General features: G+C 65.3%; 1 protein-coding gene across 22 annotated transcripts in view; it reads left to right on the top strand.

The window, feature by feature from the left end:
* The window catches only part of CELF5 (CUGBP Elav-like family member 5), a 28,468-nt gene extending 12,187 nt beyond the window's left edge, over nt 1-16,281 (top strand). The window contains exons 2-13 of one of the 22 annotated variants that reach the window (XM_040990493.1): nt 1,587-1,669; nt 9,309-9,363; nt 9,777-9,781; nt 10,190-10,334; nt 11,016-11,095; nt 11,832-11,978; nt 12,263-12,404; nt 12,756-12,902; nt 13,034-13,096; nt 13,372-13,452; nt 14,672-14,755; nt 15,773-16,281. In XM_040990493.1, the coding sequence (XP_040846427.1) occupies nt 1,587-1,669; nt 9,309-9,363; nt 9,777-9,781; nt 10,190-10,334; nt 11,016-11,095; nt 11,832-11,978; nt 12,263-12,404; nt 12,756-12,902; nt 13,034-13,096; nt 13,372-13,452; nt 14,672-14,755; nt 15,773-15,900 (1,160 nt within the window). In that variant the 3' untranslated portion in view covers nt 15,901-16,281. Of the gene's footprint in view, nt 1-1,586; nt 1,670-9,308; nt 9,364-9,776; nt 9,782-10,186; nt 10,335-11,015; nt 11,129-11,831; nt 11,979-12,262; nt 12,405-12,755; nt 12,903-13,033; nt 13,103-13,371; nt 13,453-14,671; nt 14,816-15,772 lie in introns of all 22 variants that reach the window. The other 21 variants (XM_040990496.1, XM_040990490.1, XM_040990488.1 and 18 more) reach the window with 21 other exon arrangements.
* Nucleotides 16,282-20,085: the final 3,804 nt, after the last annotated feature.

The following is a 20,085-nucleotide window of genomic DNA, read 5'->3' as shown; positions in this document are numbered from 1 at the left end:
CCCACGACCTGCCCCCATGCCCACAGCAGCTAGGGCTGGCCAGGTGGGAACCAGGAGCGCCACCCTGGGCAGAGCAGCTGCGCCTGGCTCAGGGTCTGAACTGAGGACCTGATGTGCCAGCCCCTGCCTCTCACTCAGGCAGGGGACAGGCAGCATCTACCAGGGGTCGGCCCAGGGCGGGAAGCGAGGTGCGGGGGCTGCGTGGTCATCTACACATGTGACCCCGTGTATTAACCACCGGCTGGGTACCAGGCTCAGCTTTAGACCTGGGGGTGGGGTCCCAGCGCTGCTTTCCCAGGCGGCAGGGGTGAGGGTCCCTCCCTGGTCCTGGGGTGTGTGTGTGGGTGGGGGCAGTTCCCAGGGGCTTCTTTAAAGGGGACATGGGACCTTTCACTTTTTTACTCCTGTCCCTGGCCAGTGAGGCCTGACCTTGGAGGTCACCCTGTAGGGTCCCCCAATCTATCCATTCAGCCAGTGCACTCTCAGAAAACATCCCAAGCCCCTCCTGGCTGAGCCCGCCTCTGAGGGGGGACCAAGAGCAGAGGGAGGGTGAGCCGGTAGCGGGTGGGTGGGGCAACACCTCAGGCTGCAGGGGCAAACCAGAGAACCCCAACACGACAGCTGGGAGAGACGAGGGCAGAGGAGCTGTGGGCAGGGGTGTGGCTGGACGACATTGTCCTGCCGAGCTTCTGGTTGCCCTGAGGACACAGGGCTGGGGTGGGGGGCAGTGCCCCTTGCTCTGCTCAGGGCTCCAATCCCTTCACCCCACAAACTCAGGTCTTGGGGCAGAGGGCAGAGGCTGGCTTAGCTTCAGCCTTGAGAGCCACCTGCTTCCTCCCAAACCATGGACGTAGCTGGCATCCTGGCGACTGACACCTGCTGGTGTCAGTGCTGGGGGTGAAGGTGTGGGCAAGGCTGGCCTCTCCAAGACTGGGAGACCCCAGCAACCCTGGGGGTGTAACTGCAGCTGGCAGAGGTTCACCCATCTCTTCTCCTCCCATGTCTGTGTGCCTTATTCGCTGTGGCTGCCCCGGGCAGCTGGGCCAGAAGGGCAGCGATCAGCACCGAGGACAGCGGCCCCAGCCCCGGCTGGCCCCTCGGGCAGCTGCAGGGGCGCTCGTGGGCTGTGCGGAATGACCAGGGGGTGTGTGTCCCACTCCCCCAAGGGGCTGCTGGGCCCCATGGGCCATGGGGGCCACAAGGGGAGGGACACGGATGGCCATTGGTGACCCCTTCCCTGCCGGTTGTCAGGAGGCGTGTGTGTTTTCCTGTGTTATGTAGCAATCACAGTCTCAGTTTCCCCAGCGTGGGTGGGCAGTCCCCTTCCTGGGTGTGGCCACTTCCACTGGGCAGTGGCTGCATCTGCGCTGGGCCCCTCTGGCAGCATCCTCTCCCCTCTGCCAGCGTCGCTGCCCCTGTCCTATCACATCCCTCACCCCTTCACCCCCTCACTCCCTGGCCCCCTCACTCCCTGTCACCCTCACTCCCTGGCCCCCTCGCTCCCTGGCCCCCCGCCTGGCCTCGCTCCCTCACTGGACAGCATCCCTGGCCGTCCTGGCCCTCACTGCCCTCCCCTCTGCCCTCAGGCTGCGCCTTCCTCACCTACTGCGCCCGTGACTCGGCCATCAAAGCGCAGACGGCGCTGCACGAGCAGAAGACCCTGCCCGGGGTGAGTGGGGAAGAGGGCGGGGTCAGGGGCGGGGCCTGTCGCTGGTGGAGGGCGGGGCCGCAGAGGGGCAGGGCAATGGGCTGGGTGAGGACTCTGGGCTGAGCAGGTGCGACCCCAGGTCCTGACCTGCAGGGAGGGTAGACACTGAGGCCCCCTGAGCAGGGCAGGGAGGGTGGACGTGGGGAGGCAGAGTGACTGGAGCCAAGGGACAGGCAGGGGATGGGCAGGGGACAGGCTGAGGATGGGCAGGGGTCGGACAGGGGATGGGCAAGGGACAGGTAGGGGACAGGCAGGCTGTGGGCAGTGTGGACCCCGTCCAGGGCAGAGACGGGACAGGCAGGGGACGGGCAAGCTGCTCAGCTGGCACCTTTGGTGGAGGGGCCCGGCATTTGCTACTGGGCTCTGCAGGGTTGGGACAGAGGATGGTCTCCCAGGGTGATTGGTGCCATCCATCCCTGGGAGGGGCTGGGAGCCACAGCGTGGCTGCCGGCTTCCCCCATGGGGCGCCCACAGGGCAGGGTGTGGAGCAAGGGCGTGAACGAGGCCACTGCTGAGGGTGACAAGCAGGGGCTTGATCTCAGGGCCTGGGGGAACCAGCTTGGTGCTGACTTGGGAGGGTCCAGGCAGCTGGCTGGGGGCAGGGCAGGGCAGCTGCAAGCCTCAGGCTGTGAACAGGCCCGCTGCCTGGGCCCTCTGTGTCCAGGGGCTGGACGCTACTCCCTCTGGGTGGATCCCGAGCTGGGTGGGAGATCTGTCAGGAGGAGGGCAGGTGGACAGATCAGAACAGCGACAACCACACGCCCCCACCCCCAGGGCCCTGCCTGCCTGCCTCGCCAGGCCGCCGTGGCCCCTGTAGGCTGAGAGGACGCCACAACGGCTCTTCCCTGTCAGCCCTGAGCGTCCTCTGTCCTCTCCCTGCAGATTATCCTGAGGCCATCCCATTGATGAGATGCCATCCACGCCCATCTTCACCTGTGCTCATTCACCACCCAGCTGCCTGTGTGACCACTCCCCTACCGACCGCTCTGCCCACCCATCTACTCACCAACCCACCCACCCACCCATCCATCCACCCACCCACTTGTCCATCCACCCACCCACCCACTTGTCCATCCATCCACCTACCCATCCATCCACCCACCCACCCATCCACCCACCCATCCACCCACCCACCCATCCATCCACTCACCTAACCATCGACCCACCCATCCATCCATCCATCCATCCACTGCCGTTTTTCCAGCCACCAAATGTCATCACCATTTCTGACTGAGCAACTTGGCAGACCCAACAGGGCTCCGACTGGCCTGACATCGCGCTGGACCAGCTCTTCCTGCAGCTCTGGGCATCACCACCCTGGCCCCTCTTCGCATTGCCCCATAGCCTGTGCCCTCCCCCACACCATGGCACTATAGGGCTCCATGCTTGTCACATCCCTTCTCGGCCTCTGAGCGCCCTGAGCCCCAATCCCAGCCCCACCCTCTGGAGTGACATGGCTCCCGCCAGCCAGCACATCACCTCCTTCCTCTGCCCAGACTAGAGGGAAGAGTTCAGGAGGCAAGGGGAGTGTGGATGCCCACTTGTGGGGAGGACCACCCCTTAACATGGGTCTCTGGCTGCCTCTCCCTGGACCCTGAGGGCACATGCCCGACACCAGCACCCAAGGGCTTGTTTTTCCTACCTGGGAGATCCAGCCAGGGTGAGGGGACAGGGGGCAGAGGCTGGGTGGCAGTTCATGCATGCCACCCGGGGCTGGAGATGAGCTTAGTGGTATCCAAAGATCTCAGGTTAGGATGGGTCAGCTGTCACTAGTCGGGGCAGCCCTGTCTCCCAGGGAGTGCTGGGCAGAGCCTGTGCCCGTGCGGGGCTCATGGTGGGGAGTGGGTAGGGGCTCTGCACCTTGCAGTGTCCAGCACAGCCCCACCCCAGGGCCCGCGATGCGAGCAGCAGGGCCTGGACTTAGCAGAGGGAGCACTTGAAGAACATTCCAGAACTCGGCTGCCTTAGCTTGGGAGCCACATGTTGTTACCTAGCGTCATGTGGGGGCAGGCGTGGGAAGACAAGAAGGCAGCAGCAGGTCAACTCAGCTCCCCACGCACCCGGAACCTTCCCATCTCGGCATGCAGCCGCACAGAGTCACGGCAATGCCGTCTGTGACATTCCGGCTTGCTCGGAATGCTGAATGCAGCATGCAGCCACTGCCAGAAACAAGTCCCGCCCCCACCCATGCATACCCAGGAGGCGGCAGGGACGGTCGGGATGCTCGGGCCCCCCGCACACACGGGAGACCCCAGCATGGAGTCCCTGGCTCCTGGCCCTGTCCTGGCTCAGCCCTGGCTGCTGTGGGCATCCGGGCAGGGAGCCCGTTGCATGCAAGGTCTAGCAGGCTCTGTCAAATAAATAAAACGTACATTAGATGTAAATGAATAATATTAACAATAGAGAAAGTGCTGTTATGTACCCAAGCTGTTCTTTCCATTTTTTCTTTGTTTGAAAGGCAGATCAGGAGAAAGAGGGAGAGACAGAGAGAGAGCGGGGTTTCGCCCGCTGGTTCACTCCTTACATGTCTGCAGCAGCCAGGGCTGGGCCCGGCAGAAGCCAGGAGCTCCATCGGGGTCACCCCAAGGTTGGCAGGGCCCAGCATGTGGGTCAGCTCCTTTCTCAGCCGCATCCCTGGCAGGGAGTCGGGTCAGAAACGGAGCAGCCAGGCCTCGAACCAGTGGCTTGTTTTGGCTTCCCAGACCACACAGCTCCGGGGCAGCACGTCAGAGGTCACAACTTATGGCCAGACTGGGTACCCTCGATGCTTCAGCCAGGACAAGAGTCAGCTGGGGTCAGGTCAGTCAGGGCAGGGCTATCTGGGGCAGGGTCAGTCGGGGCAGTGTCAGGCAGGGCAGGGTCAGCTGGGGCCAGCTCAGCCGGGGTCAGGTCAGCCAAGGCAGGGGTCAGCCAGAGCAGGGCTACCTGGGGCAGGGGTCAACCTGGGCAGGGCCAGCTGGGGCAGGACCAGGGCCATGGTGTACCCAGCCCTCTCCAAGTTGACACCCCATGCTGGGGAGAAGCTCCCAGCTCCGTGAAGCGGCCCGTGAGCCCATTGACCAGGCTAGTGGGTGCACGGATGGAGCCCAGGTAACTCCGTAACATTCTGCATTGCACGTGGAGAGAGCACTACCGCGTGGGCATGGGACTGGTGGGCACATTCCTGGACAATGCGGACCTGCGTGTTACCACAGTGACTCAACTCTGATTCAGAATGTTCTAGGCTGGGGTCAGCTGTGTGTTAGCACTGTCCTGGATGGAATGTTCTAGACTGGGGCCCTGTTGCCATACTGGACAGTGCTGGTCTTGGGGCTCCGGCTGTGGGAGCCATGCAGCTCCCGGCCATTCTGCACCCAGCTCTGGGTCCTCTCATACGGTCAGGTCCTAGAGCCAGAGACAGCCCAGTCTGTAGCCGCTGGGCTCTGTGCATGTCTTTAATGAACCTGCCCGACCCAGCTGACCTGCCCTGCAGCCACTGACATGCCCCATGCATGCACGGTGCTGGGCCCCTGAGGTGGTGCCCTGTGGTGACGTCATCATCCCAGTGATGTCACGGCCGTGTCGCTCCAGGCACCTTACAATGCTCTCGCCACCATAGACCCACACACCAATGCCCCTTCACGCCTGTTACCCTCGTGGGTGGCCTGTGGCCGCAGCACCGTGGGAACACAGGGTCCCTCCAGGATGGGGCTCCAGATCCCTGCCAGCTCAGGCCCTCTTTCTCTCTGTGAGCTGTTGCCCAGCCCTCACTTAGGTGCCCAGTTCACCATCCCCTGGCAGTCCTTGGTAGCCACATCCAACAGCTGTGCCAGCCCGGCTGACTGATGCCAGCTCACTGGGCTGGGGAACAGGAGAGGGTGCTGTGTTTGGCTCAGTGACGCGGAGGGTGACCAAAGCTACCCAGCCCTGCCTGTTGGGGGGGCCTTTCCTCGGCGTGTCTATCCCAGTCTTCTGCAAGCAGGGGTGCTTAGAGGGGCCCCGATCCAAGGCCCAGGCAGCCGGCTCTGCGAGTGGTGCTTGGGATGGTAGAAGCAGGTGCAGCCACCAAGCTGGGGCTGGGGTGCCCATGTTCCCTGCCAGGGGTCTGGGTCCCATGCCTGCTGTGTTTCTCATATAGTTCCTTGCTCATGCACACCTGGGGGCAACAGGGGAAGGTTCTAAATTGGAGCCCTGCACCCACATGGGAGGCCCAGAGGGAGCTCCTGGCCCCTGGGCCTTAGGCCCCGGCCCAGCCACGCAGATGCCTGGGGCACAAAGCGGTGAGTGAGAGGTGCCAGCCTGCCTCTCCAGTGGGTTCTGTGTATGTAACTTACCCCTCTTGACGGGGTAAGCAGGCACCCTGGTAGCAGTGTTGGGGGTGCCTGGGAGGTCCAAAGGGGCCCTCTTGCTCCTGGCTGCTGGCTCAGCTGCCTCGGCCCAGGTTCCACCAGCGGTCAGGGTCAGCAGTGGTGACCAAGCAGGGAGCAGGGCTGGGCCCTCAGGGTGCTCTGTGTGTCCCCTCCCCTCTTCTTCCTATCCGACCCTCCTGGTGGCTGAGTGTGACAATGGCAGGTGTCAGTGGGGGATGCCATTTAATCAAACTGCAGCCTTCTGGAATCGCGTCCTAAACTGACTATCACAGAATACAAGCAGGGCCATGCGGGGCCTGGGAATCCAGCTCGCCGTGGCCTAGGCACCAGCTGGGCTGTGACCCCTGCCCGGGCCGCCTGCTGATCATCTGAGGTAGACGCTGTGGCCTGGCTGGGACACCCTGTCCTCCAGCCTGCACAGGGAGGTCCCTGAGGGGACACTCCACATGAGGCTGCAGAGCTTGGCCCAGCTGGGGCCTCACGGTGCCCAGGTCATAGGATTTGACCTCCATGGGCCTGTTTGCTCATCTGTGAAATGGAACAGCCCAGGCATGTCCTCAGGGCTGGACCCTTGGGGTCCACATGGACACGGCCGAGCTGTCAGGGTCACTTGTGCCCACAGCAGCTCAGTCAGCCTGGCTTCCTGGGCTCCTGGGGTGTGCACACCGAGCTGGGCTCCTGGCGGGCAGAAAGGCTCATTACTGGTCGTGGGGGCGTGCAGAGCCGGGGTGGGGGTGCTGGCAGGGGGCTGGACTGGGCAAGTGGGCCGCGTCAGGGAGAGGCTGTGAAGTCACCCCTTTTAGAAGGCTCCGTGGCTGGAAGGGCAGCAGGGCCCTCAGGTTGTCCTCCGCTCACAGGGTGGCCCCGGCTCAGATGGGAGATGAGTCGGCTGGGGACATAGGAGCGCTCCAATATAGCGCCCCATTCCCCCCCCCCCCGAACTCCTACCCCTACTGCAGAGCCCTCAGCGGATGTCTCCATCTGGGCCAACCCCAGAGATACTTCTGGCTTGCGGCCCATCTGCCCCCCAGCGTGCCCATCCTGGGAGCCCTCCTCTTGGCCGGCCCCCCTAGGAGCACCCCTGTCTGGCAGGCAGTGTCCTGGCTACTGGGGCGCACCGCAAATGTTGCTGAATAAATGTGCAGGGGAAGGAGGGAGGGGGCCCGCGAAGCTGGGGGAGAGAGGCAGGGCCTCGCAGGGACCTCGGCGGGACAGATGGAGAGAGGGAGCCGGAAGGAGGTGGGCAGGGCCAGATGGGCGGGCTGGGGGAGGGCCGGCTCCCTGCCTGGTGCGGCGCAGGGCGCGGGGCCCGGCGTGCGTGCGGCGTGCGCGCCCGGGCGGTGCTGGCGGCACGTGGGTGCCAGCCTGGTGCGCGTCTCCAGGCCGGTGGGTAAGGCGGGCGCCGGGCCGCGGGGTGGGCAGGGCAGGCCTGGGGTGGCAGGTGCAGGGCGCACAGGAGGGGGGGCTGTCCCGCCAGGGCTCTGAGAGGAACGGGGCACCAGGAGACCCCCTGGCCACGGCCGCCGCTGCCGGGCTGCTTCGGGAGGTGGGAAGGGGCTTGCCTTCTCCCAGTGCAGGCCCAGCGGCCAGCTGGGGGAGCAAGGCCCTCTCTGACCCCCCACGAGAATGAGAGCAGAGTGTGGGGGGCACCGACTCCGGCCCCCCACGACCGCCCACTCGCCCTCCCTCCCGGGGCCCATCCATCTCCACGAGATTATATTTAAATATCTCTTTTGTGCGAGGCAGGAGCTGGGCTCGCCCCTAAGAGGCGGTTTCCATGGCAACAACAATTGCCGGCTTCCGTGTGGTGAATCAGTGTTGCCGTGGCAACCCCATCCTCTTCTGCCCAAGGTGCTGGGAGGGGGGAGGTGAGGGCCAGCGGAGGCGGGGTGGGAGGGGTGCGGGGAGCCGGGTGCGGGGTGCGGGCAGGTGCCTCCCAGCTCCCCGCCCAGGAGCTGGTCCTAGCCGTGAGAGAGCTTCCCTCCTCCCTCCAGCCAGTGGGGTGTGGTGCTCAGGTGGAGGGGTCCTGGCGGGAGGGCAGTGCATGGGAGCGGGGAGGGGGTGAGCCCGCTGCAGGGCTGCAGGTGGCCGGGACCTCTGAGGGTGTGGCTGGGCAGGGGGGAGGGTGCGTGGTGGACAGAGGCCTCCCTGGTGCTGGGGCTGCCAAGCCTGAGCTGATTCTGGGACCCACACTCAGAAACGGGGAGGAGGGAGAAGGAGGCGGATGGGGGAGGGCTCGGGGTTGACCTGGGCTGGGGTCTGGGGAACTAACAGAGGCAAGACAGGGTGCTCAGTGAGAGGGATGGCCCTTCCCGTGGGAGGTCTGAATCGGCATCCAGGAGCACACCTCCCGAGCCCTCTCCAGCCTTGAGCTTAGCATCTGTGGGATGGGTGACTGTGAGGCGTGCTGGCACACCGGAGACTCGGAGCCTGGGCCCCGGGCACGTCGGCTGCTTCCTCCTGGTCCTCGCTGGTCAGCGGCTGCCTGGAACTGCTCCAGACCCCCCACCCCCACCCCCCGGCCGTGTGTGTATGTATGTGGGAGGGGTGACGGGTGACAGCACAGCTGACCAAGCAGGAGGTGGACATGTCCAGAGGGGCTATTCGAGGGGCCCCCGCCAGGGGGCGTGTCAGCTGGGTTTTGCAGGAAGAGTAGAAATTTACTCCCGGGTCTCCCATGGCTGCCCGGCAGGCTCCATGTTCGCTCGGACACAGGCCTGGGCAGTGCACGCAGGGCCGGCACGCAGTGGGGCAGCAATTCGGGGGCAGTGCCCCCAGCAAGGCTGGTTTTTGGGGTCAGGGGTGCAGTGCAGGCTGGGTGCTAGGGCATGGTAGTCACCCCACCTGGGGCCCAGCTGGGAGTTGGCATGTCAGACCCCACCTGGCTGTGCCTGTCGGCATGCTCCGTGGTTCGGTCAGTTCCAGGTGGGCTCCTGGTGGATGGGGCCCTGCCCATCTGCCCGTCTCAGGGTTCCTGGGGAGCCCTCCCAAGGCTTTCAGCACACGCCATGGGCCGTGGTTCCCAGGCCGCGGTGTTGGGATGAGGCAGTGGGCGCCGCTCTTGGCAGGAGCTGGAGTCCCGTGCCACCCATGAGGACCCACCGTCCTGCTGAGGCTGTGTCACGTGGGGGAGGCAGGGGCTTCCTGGAGGAAGGGGTAGTCCTGTTGGGTTTTGAGGGCTGGATAGGAGTGTGCGCTGGGGTTGACAGTGTGGGTGGGCCGGGGTGGCTGACTCTACGGCTCTCCTGCAGATGGCCCGTCCGATCCAGGTGAAGCCTGCCGACAGCGAGAGCCGCGGAGGTAGTTGTCATCGCTTCGGGGCGTCTCTCTGAGCTGGGGGGACAGAAGTCACATCTGTCCTGCCCTGCATGTGGGGGGAGGGCTCCCTACTGTGCAACCCAGGGGCCTTGGGCTAGGCACAGGTGGCTGCTGGCCGGGGCAGGGGATGCCCCGGGGTTAGGGGAGGCAGGGATCTCCCTGGCTTGGGTTGGGAGTGCGGGGCAGGGCTGGCAGGACCCCCGTGCGTATGTAGGAGTCCGGAAGGCCGCCTGGGCTGGGAGCCACCTGCACTTCTTCCGTGGCTGGTGGAGGGGCTTGGCAGCGGCAGCCCCAGCTCTGTCCTTCCCTCTGGCTGTCTCTCTTTGTCTTGTTTGCCTCCAGTTCCGTTTCCATCTCTCTCTTCTCTCTCCTCCTTTTCTGGTTTCTCTCCGTCTCCCCAGCCTGTGCCCCCCTCCCTCCCACCGCCCTGACTGACAGCTGCTGCTGCGTGGTTTCCATAGTAACCGGCTTGCAAATCCTGGGAGCCCTGGCTGCCACGTCCCTTGGTTACCAGGCAGCCAAGCAATTACCCGCGGGGCAAAGGTGGCCATGGCCTCTGGCCTTGGCCGGGGTGGCGGGGGACAGGTCCCCAAGCTGGCTGGCCAGGAGAGTGCTTGATGGGCACCGTGAGGGTGCCAGGCCCAGCAAGGCAGCCCCTGCTGCTGTGTGAGGGTTGCCATGGGCTGGGGGCGCATCGTGGGAGGGGTCTTGTGCCCGAGACCGTGCACTCCCACGCATGCACGCAGGCATGTGCACAGCCCGGGTACCCCGCATTTCCTGGGAGAGCGGGGAAGCCCCGGACGCGGCTGAGGAGGTGTCTCCACCCCCAGGGGACCGGAAGCTGTTTGTAGGCATGCTGAACAAGCAGCAGTCGGAGGAGGACGTGTTGCGGCTCTTCCAGCCCTTCGGGGTCATCGACGAGTGTACGGTGCTCCGGGGGCCCGACGGCAGCAGCAAAGGTGACGTGTGGGTGCCGGGGTGCGGGGCAGGACGTACAGGCTGGGAGGGCTCCTCAGGGCAAGTGTGTGTGTGTGTCAGGTGGGAAGGGGCTGCAGGGAGAGCTGGGGCTGCTGGGCCAGGCCCCTCAAGCCTGGGCAAGGAGTGCTGGGGACAGGGCCAGTTCCTGGGTGTGAGTGGAGCTGCTGCCCACCAGGCCGGCCCCTGCAGGGTGGGGACTGTGTGTCCCCCTGGCTCTCGTGTCTGGGGATGTCGGCCTGTGGTGCCAGGGGTTGGACCGGCCACCTAGCGCGTGTGTCTCTCCCCACGGGTGTATGTTTTGAAGTTGACATCCAATTGCTGTAAACCCTCATATGCACGCAGTGTTTGGGCTCTTGGCTCTTCCGCAGCCCCCTGCGGCCTCTGTCCTCCCGGGTGCCGTGGCTCTCCCATGGCACAGGAGGACTCTCTCCATCCCTCCCCGGTCGTTGTGCCACGCCTCGCTGCCGGGGCGTCTGGCACACGCTCCCTGACCCTGGCTTGGCTGACCTCTGCTGGCACAACTCGCGGGAGGGAGCTGTCTTGGTCTGTTTGGCCGTCCTGGTGCCTGGGCACGTGTGTCCTGCTGACAGGTTCCCCCAGCTCCCTGCCCCCTCTGCTGTGGTCCTGGGTCACCCCTCACCTCCTGTTCCTCCCCGCCGCAGGCTGTGCCTTTGTGAAGTTTGCCTCCCACACGGAGGCGCAGGCGGCTATCCACGCCCTGCACGGTAGCCAGACCATGCCGGTGAGTGGGCTGCACACAGGCGCAGCCTTGGCTGTGTGAATGTGCTTGTGTGTGACCACATAGGTTAGCATGTGTGTATTAGGTCTGGGTAAGCCTGCGTGTGGGCATGTGTGTGTGGGCGTGCAGGTGCGAGCTTGCCTGGGGGTCCTGGGGACCCCTAGGGGGTGAAGCAGAGACCCAAGTGGCAGTGGGGGAAGGCCCTGTGCCACGGTCCCTGGACAGGAAAGGCCCCATTAGCTTCTGGCTGGCACCCCGAGTCCAGCTCAAAGTTGCACTGGGGTGCCAGCAGGCCTCGTGGGGTGTGAGGTGTCCATCTAGCAGGTACCTTGGCCGCATCAGGGAGGCCACGGCCTGGCTCACCAGGAGAAGCCTGGAGACAGGATGTGGCGATGGCCGGGCCTACCCAAGCTCAGGGAACGGGCTGCCTGTGGCCCCCAGGCCCCACCCTGCTTCAGCTGGAGGGCAGTCTCCCTGCATTCACCCCGTGCACTCCTGACTGAGCCAGGATCCGACACCCTGTCTTGACTCAGCTCTGAGCCCTGAGCCCACCTAGCTCGGCTCCAGGAGTGGGGGACCCTTGGTCAGCCACATGAACCCCGCCCCGCCCCCTGACACAGCTCCCCGAGCCAAGATGGTGCAACTGCACAGCCGTGGCTCCCAGGGGGCCAGGCTGGGAGGGCTGGGGTCCCGCAGCCACCTCCCGCCCCTGCTTCCCGCCTGCTGCTGCCTCCCACAGGGAGCCTCCTCCAGCCTGGTGGTCAAGTTCGCGGACACAGACAAGGAGCGGACCCTGCGGCGTATGCAACAAATGGTGGGCCAGCTGGGCATCCTGGCGCCGTCCCTCACCCTGCCTTTCAGCCCCTACAGTGCCTACGCCCAGGCTGTGAGTGGCCACACGAGCCCCGTCCGCGGGGCTCCAGGGACCAGGTTAGGGGTCTGGCTGGGTCCCCCGCCCCTAGCCCCCTTCCCGCAGAGGCCCCAGCAAGGGTGGCTGACTGCTGCTGACTGCGCCTCCCCCGCCTGGCCCTGCCAGGGAAGCTGGTCCCGTCCACGCCCTGAGCCTCCTGGCTGACCCTGAAGGCTGAGCCTGGATCCCTAGCCTGAGCCTGGATCCCAGGCCGGCCCTCCCCGCTGCCTGAGCCCACTGGCTTGCCCTTCCTCCCCCAGCTCATGCAGCAGCAAACCACGGTCTTGTCCACCTCGGGCAGCTACCTGAGCCCCGGCGTGGCCTTCTCGCCCTGCCACATCCAGCAGATCGGGGCTGTGAGCCTTAACGGGCTGCCTGCCACCCCCATCGCCCCTGCCTCCGGTGAGTGGGTGGCAGGGATGGGACATGGGATGGGCGGAGTACGGGATGGGAGGGCGGGGCCTGGGATGGGAGGGCGGAGCATGGGATGGGAGGGCGGGGCCTGGGATGGGAGGGCGGGGCCTGGGACCCGGTGGAGTAGCTGTTGGAGGCAGGGTTGTGGGAGGGGGCGGGGACAAGGCTGTGGGGGGCGCGGCCCCCGACCCTGGTATCCCCCGACTCGACTCTGGCGCCCTGTGACCCTGGTGCCCCCTTACTCCTATGCCTTCTGACCCCTATGCCCCCTGACCCCAGCACTCCTTGACCCCATGAGCTTGGCACCCCCTGATCCCGCACCCCCTGACTCCGGTGCAGGTCTGCATTCGCCACCCCTGCTCAGCACTGCCGCCATGCCCGGCCTCGTGGCGCCCATCACCAATGGCTTTGCAGGGGTGGTGCCCTTCCCCGGTGGGCACCCGGCCCTGGAGACGGTGTACGCCAACGGCCTCGTGCCCTACCCAGGTAGCTCGGGGTGAGGGAAGGAGGGCGGCAGATTGTACGGTGCATGTGCAGGGGTGGGCAGCAGGCAGCTGGGGCCTTGCTTCAGGAGGGGCGGCTGTCGGCCCCCACTCAGCCCCTTGCTTGCCCCGCAGCTCAGAGTCCCACAGTGGCAGACACCCTTCACCCTGCCTTCTCCGGAGTGCAACAGTACACAGGTACTGGCCCTGCCCTCCAGGGGCTCCCCTGCACCCCCAGGCCCGCCCGCCCCCAGCCCTGCCCTCCAGGGGCTCCCCTGCACCCCCAGGCCCGCCTCCGCCTCTGCACGTGGACTCAGCCCGTATCCCTACCAAGGCCCCTCGGACCCCTTCCTTGGTCTTGTGTCCTGCTGTCCCTGTGGGGGTCACCCGCCTTCACTCCTCCACGCATGTCCCCGCCTCCTCGCACCTTCTTTCCATCCTGGCTCCGCCCTCACAGCCCGCCCCGTCCACAGCCATGTACCCCGCCACGGCCATCACGCCCATCGCGCACAGCGTCCCGCAGCCGCCGCCGGTCCTGCAGCAGCAGCGAGAAGGTGAGGGGCCCGATGCCCCCCTGCCTGGCCTCGCAGGCCCCTGCCCACCCTCACAGCCCACTGCCCACCCTCACAGGCTCCTGCCCACTCTCACAGCCTCCTGCCCACCTTCGCCAGCCCCCTTCCTGGCCTCGCAGCCTGCTGCCCACCCTTTGAGCGTCCCTGCCCAGGGGGCATCGCAGAGCACACCTGGTTTGGGGGAGGGGACAACCATCGCCTCCAGGTTGAGGGTCGGGGGCTTCACTTCCGGGGCGCACAGACAGGGTTACGTGTATCCCCGTTCCGTCCGGTGAGGGCCTGGGTCAGGGAGGCGTGGATGGGCTCCTGACTGCCTGGGCTCGTGGGTTGGGGTGGGCGAGGGGCTGGCAGGCTCAGGCCGTCGGAACACGGGTGTCCAGCACGGGGCCTGTGGGCACTGGGAGGGTCGTGCCAGCGGTGTGGGAGATCCGCCGCCTTGGGCCGTCCTTGCCGCTGGCCCCTATGTTGCCCAGCTACACCCAGCTACAGTAGAAATGTGTGGGTCTGATGCTGGTCCCTCTGTGTCGGGCCTCCCGCTGCCCTGTCTCACTTGATTTGGGGAGCATGATTTTGGGCTGAGCAAGCATGAGCTGCTTCAATGTCCAGTTGGGGTCAGTGACCAGCGATGGAAAAGGCAGAAGCAAGAGGCTAGATGCAACCCAAACCCCTTGTCATTCTCCCAGCTCTGGACACATCGTGGGTCCCATCTGCTTCCCAGAGGGACTGACTGGACAGCTCAGACCGGGTGGGCAGCCAAGGGGTGGCCACCGGGCATGGCCAATGCTGTTGTCACGCTGTGGCCACTCCCGTGTTCCCGGGGCCGTGCTCAAGAGGGGTATAACTCTGGTTATACTGTGCCAGACGCCCTGCGCAGCCCGGGGCAGGGGTTGAAGGATGCTCTGTGACCTTGAAAGCTCAGTGTGGCTCGTGCGTGATGTCACGTCTACACAGCCTGGGGCCGCGGGCTGGCCGGCCTTGGCGAGGGGACAGTCGCCTGTGGCTGAGCGGGTTTGCCTGTGAGCCCCGGCAGCTACACCCTGCTCGCAGGTCCCGGGTGGTCCCGGCTGAAGGTCAGCATGGATGGGCTGGGCCCTGGGGTGTGGAGTCGGATCCCTGTGCCCTGCCCGCCCCTGCCCGTCCCCCCACCCGCAGGGGGCCCCCTCCCCTCCTGGGAGTTTATGTCTGTCTCTCCCACCCGCAGGTCCCGAAGGCTGTAACCTGTTTATCTACCACCTCCCCCAGGAGTTTGGAGACGCGGAGCTGACACAGATGTTCCTGCCATTCGGCAACATCATCTCCTCCAAGGTGTTTATGGACCGGGCTACCCACCAGAGCAAGTGCTTCGGTGAGTGCCGTGGCCCCACCCCTGCGGGGCCAGGACACGCCTCCTTCCACTAGCTCCTCCCCTCCACGGACACGCCTCCTCCCACCAGGCCCCTCCTGCTAGGCTCCTCTCCCTCCTAAGTCCCTCCTCCTCCCTTAGGCCCCTCCTCCTCCTCAGCCCCTCCTCCTGCTAGGCTCCTCCCCCTCCCATAGATCCCTCCTCCTCCTCCCCAGGCCCCTCCCCACCTAGGCCCCTCCCCCTCCCAGGCCCCTCCTCCACCTAGGCTCCTCCTCTCCTGGTCCCTCCTCCTCCCTTAGGCCCCTCCACTCCCCTAGGCTCCTCCCTGGCCCCTCCTGCGGCTAGGTTCCTCCCCCTCCCCCACCTAGGCCCCTCCTCCCCAGGCTCCTCCCCTCCTTGGCCCCTCCTCCTCCCAGGCCCCTCCCCACCTAGGCCCCTCCCCGGCCCCGCCTCCTGCGGCTAGGCTCCTCCCCTCCCCCACCTAGCCCCTCCTCCCCAGGCTCCTCCCCCTCCTAGGCCCCTCCTCTCCCTGGACACGCCTCCCTGCTCTGGGCCCAGCCCGGTTCGTGGGAAGGCAGGTCGGGTGTGAGAGGCCCCCATGTCACCCCATGTCACCCCATGTCACCCCTTGGTTTCTCACACTGAGCTTAAACACCTGCAGGGATTGGAGGTGCAGTTTTCAGGCACCGTGTCCTACTTAAAACCCAAAGCACATTGCATCCTTCTTGTTTGAGAGCGAGTTCCCATGTGCCAGTCCACTTCTGGAATGGGCAGCAGTGGCCGCTGGGCCAGGCCAGGGTCCCTCAGGCCCGGGGTGAGCCAGAGCAGACTGGGGCTGGCCGACCATGCAGGGCAGCCCTTGGGTCCGGTTCCTGGCTGTGTGGTGGGGTGGACAGGGAGGGAGACAGGCCCAGGCAGGGTCCTTGGCCCACATAGCTGCCGGCCCCGCGGTCTCCGCAGGCTTCGTGAGCTTTGACAACCCGGCCAGCGCCCAGACGGCCATCCAGGCCATGAACGGCTTCCAGATTGGCATGAAGAGGCTCAAAGTACAGCTGAAGCGGCCCAAGGACCCGGGACACCCCTACTAACCCCTCCCCAGGGCGGGTCGGACACAGACCCCCCTCAACCCCGGCCCCCTGGAGGGAACGGGAACCAGGGTCCACGGTGTGTGTGTGTGTGTAGAAGCGGGGGGCCAGGCCTGCAGTGCTTTTGAGAGCTGAATCGGACTTGATCTTGAGGCCTGGGGGGGGTTACGATTTCCTTCCGTTACCCACAGACACACGTAGGCTGCCCATCCTGGACCCCGGCACACAGGTGACTGCCACCCAGGGCCCACACTGGGGGCACGGGGACTGACCATGCTGCCTGAGCTCACAGCCACCCCCATGAGCCTCGGCTGTGGAAGGGGCAGGTGGGGCCGGCCCTGGGGACCCTGGCTGAGCTCAGGCCCCACGGGAGCTCCCCGCAGGCCCTGGCCAGCCCCAACCTCCTTCCCTTGCCCCCTAGCACCTGCCGCCTTCAGAGAAGATGAGGGTCCTGGGAGTCCTAATGCCACCCCCCCTCCCCGCCCCATGAAATGTGAAGTCCCCAGCGGGGCCGGGTTGGCCGGGCCACCGTCCTCTGTATATATGCACATAGCCGCCAAGCGAGAGAGACGCTAGATCTATTTTTTGAGTATGAAATCACGGGACCAAACTTTTTCTCCTAACTCCCTTTGAGCACCCTGTGAGCGAGGACCCCCGGGCTGGGGTGTTGGGGGGTGTGTGTGGGAGGGGTCCAGGCTGTTCACTGCCAATGCCAAATACCTGACACACCCCCTCCCTCCCTCCCGGCCCACACCCCTGGAGTCGCTCCAGGCCTGCCCACCCTGCTGTGTCCCTCCATCTTGGCCTTACTCTGCGACCACCAGTCCTTAGCTTCTGCAGGGTTGGGGTGGGGGGGGTGCGGGCCGGGCAGCCCTCCCTGCCCCGCTCTGGGCGGGTCACCACTCTTCTTCCAAGCCTTCTGATCACCAGCCTCGAGTTTAAGGTCGTGTAGCCCAGGTTGCCCGGGCACCCCCTGGGAACACAGTGAATTTAATCTTCATACCTCTGCAGAGAAAAAGAAAAACTTTTTTTTTTTTCTTTCCTTTTTAGTCTTTCTGAGCAGGTATAAAGAAGAAACAGACAAACCAGTGTGGGGGGGTGGGGTGGGGATCAGAGTGGATTCCTCTTTGCCCCGGGAGGGGGTGGGTCCCGTGGGCACCTGTACAAAAGCCCAGCCCACCACACCCACGGCCAAAGCACATACCCGGGCCTCGAACCCACGGAGCCCTAACAGAATAAGCTCAAAAAATTAAAAAAAAAAAAATCTTTCCTTTGTTTCTGCCAAAATGTGTGGACTTGACCTGGAAAAAAAGAAAAAAAAAAAAAAGCCAGCTCACCAGTCTGAGCGTGTGTGCGTCCCACGTGGTCCCTGGCGACCACCCGCTGTACATACCGTCTTACACACCTGCCCCTTCCTCCTCCTCCTCCTCCTCCTCCTCTCCTCCCCCTCCTTCCTCGCTCCCTCGCCCTTCCATCCTCCCCCCCCTCCCCGCCCCATGGTTTGCACACTGAACCCCATTTTCTGCTACCAAGTCACTTCAAGCTCTCACTTGCACACGCACACACACGCCAGGAGAGGGCGCCTGTGGCCGGCGTGTCCAGGGAGCCCCCAAGCGCGGGGCGGGAGGGTAGGGGGTGTCCCCACGGTTCTCCCTGGTCTAAAAAAAAAAAAAAAAAAACCCTCAAAAAGTTTATTTAATAAAAGTCTTACTTGCTATAGGGCCGGCTCTGCCCCTGACTCGTCCTGCTCCCTCAATGAGGGTCCTGGCTGGTGCCATCCTACGGGGGCATGGGTTTGAATCCCGGCCGCTCTGCTTGCCTGGCAGCTCCCTGCCTGTGCGTATACATATATATATAAATATAAATATATATTTGTGGAGGCCTCAGTCCAGCCCAGCAAGCATTTGTTAGACCCCAAATGTGGTGCCAGGCTCTGCACTGGGGAGGTGGTGCCAGCTGGAGTGGGGAAAGGCAGGTGGCTGCTCTCCACTAAAGCTCCCCCATCTGGCCTCTGCACACTGGGCCGGGCCTGGTCACGTGCTGGGAGCACCCCCAGAAAGGCTGGCCAGGGCAGAGACACCCCGATCGGCCAGTACAAGGGCCCTGAGGTGGGAATCACCCAATTGGGAGATCCGAGCTTCCCTTCTATTTTGGCCCGCAGGGCGTGCGTGTACCCAGATCTGCTGGCTGGACACACAGGGGACAAAGCTGGCAGGAGCTCCCGGTCCTGTCCCCAGCGCACCCCCAGCTCAGCAAGCACATCGGGGGCTCGGTGGAGGCACCTTGGGGTGCCTGCCATCCCAGTGGTCTGTCTTGCCAGCAGCACCCGAGGCTGATGTCCACCCAGAGCCCTCAGAGTGCGGGTGGTGGCCAGGAGTTGGGGTACGCAGCCACGGCCTGCACGGGGATCCGCAGGCAGAAGCCGAGGTGGAGCGCTGGTTCGAGTCCCAGCAGCTCCGCTTGCTGTCCAGCTCCCTGCTGGCCCCACGATCTTCCGTGACTTTCCCCCTTCCAGTCAGGGTCATGCTGCTCTCACTGGCGTTTGCCGAGTAGCCCAGGGCTTGCTCTTCTCAGACACTGCTGGCCATGGCGACAGGGGCGGGGCAAGGGCAGGGATGGACTGGACAGGGCAGGGCAGGGCAGAGCTGGGCAGGGCAGAGACTGGCAGGGCAGAGCAGGGCAGGGCAGAGCTGGGCAGGGCAGAGCTGGGCAGGGCAAGGTAGGGCAGGGCAGAGACTGGCAGGGCAGAGCAGGGCAGGGCAGAGCTGGGCAGGGCAGGGCTGGGCAGGGCAGAGCTGGGCAGGGCAGAGCTGGGCCGGGCAGGGCTGGACAGGGCAGGGCAGAGCTGGGCAGGGCAGAGCTGGGCCGGGCAGGGCTGGACAGGGCAGGGCAGGGCTGGACAGGGCAGAGCTGGGCAGGGCAGGGATGGACAGGGCAGAGCTGGGCAGGGCAGGGCAGAACAGAGCTGGGCAGGGCAGAGCAGGGCAGGGTTAGGCAGGGATGGACAGGGCAGAGCAGGGCAGGGCAGGGCTGGACAGGGCAGAGCTGGGCAGGGCAGGGATGGACAGGGCAGAGCTGGGCAGGGCAGGGCAGAACAGAGCTGGGCAGGGCAGAGCAGGGCAGGGTTAGGCAGGGATGGACAGGGCAGAGCAGGGCAGGGCAGGGCTGGACAGGGCAGAGCTGGGCAGGGCAGGGATGGACAGGGCAGAGCTGGGCAGGGCAGGGCAGGGCAGAACAGAGCTGGGCAGGGCAGAGCAGGGCAGGGTTAGGCAGGGATGGACAGGGCAGAGCAGGGCAGGGCAGGGCTGGACAGGGCAGAGCTGGGCAGGGCAGGGATGGACAGGGCAGAGCTGGGCAGGGCAGGGATGGACAGGGCAGAGCTGGGCAGGGCAGGGCAGAACAGAGCTGGGCAGGGCAGAGCAGGGCAGGGTTAGGCAGGGATGGACAGGGCAGAGCAGGGCAGGGCAGGGCAGAACAGAGCTGGGCAGGGCAGAGCAGGGCAGGGTTAGGCAGGGATGGACAGGGCAGAGCAGGGCAGGGCAGAGCAGGGCAGGGTTAGGCAGGGATGGACAGGGCAGAGCAGGGCAGGGCAAGGCAGGGATGGACAGGGTGGGCAGATTCCTTTCTCAGCATCTTTTCTCCCTCCTGTTGTGGTTCTGAGGAAAGTGGGGCAGGAGGAGAGGTGGAAGGATCGACAGCCCGTCTGGAGGGTAAACTGAGGTGTGGGCTGCTGGACGAGGCGCAGCCTGGCCTCCCTCCCCGCCTGTGTGCTGTGAAAACACGTGTTTATACTAGAGAAAAATCGAGATTGTTCCACCCGCTGGGTCGCTCCCGAGGGGCGGGGCCTGGCGCAGCCCCGCCCACAGACGCCAAGCATCACTTACGCACGCCCCTGAGCCCTTACGCACGCACGCACGCACGCACGCACGTAAGCTGTCGCCCACGAGGCTCTCCCGCCATTTTGTACGCAGCCCGTGGCGCCTGCGCACTGCGCCCGCTGTGTCCCGGATCACCCGGGCGACTTCTGGGTCCTCGGGGCGGCTGCAGGCGGAAGTGAGGGGCTCGAGGGTCCCAGATGAGCAGAGGGGTCAGGCCTGTGTTCCCCATGACCCCGGGGTGAGGAGCAGGGTCAGACCCACGTCCCCCATGTCCCGGTATCACCGTGTCCCGGGGTGAGAGGGGCCAGGC

The sequence above is a fragment of the Ochotona curzoniae genome, unplaced genomic scaffold, assembly GCF_017591425.1.
Source record: "Ochotona curzoniae isolate NIBS_2020 unplaced genomic scaffold, NIBS_Ocur_1.0 contig_605, whole genome shotgun sequence".
In the NCBI taxonomy this organism is placed as follows: Eukaryota; Metazoa; Chordata; class Mammalia; order Lagomorpha; family Ochotonidae; genus Ochotona; species Ochotona curzoniae.
This window is presented reverse-complemented; position numbering and strand designations above follow the sequence as displayed.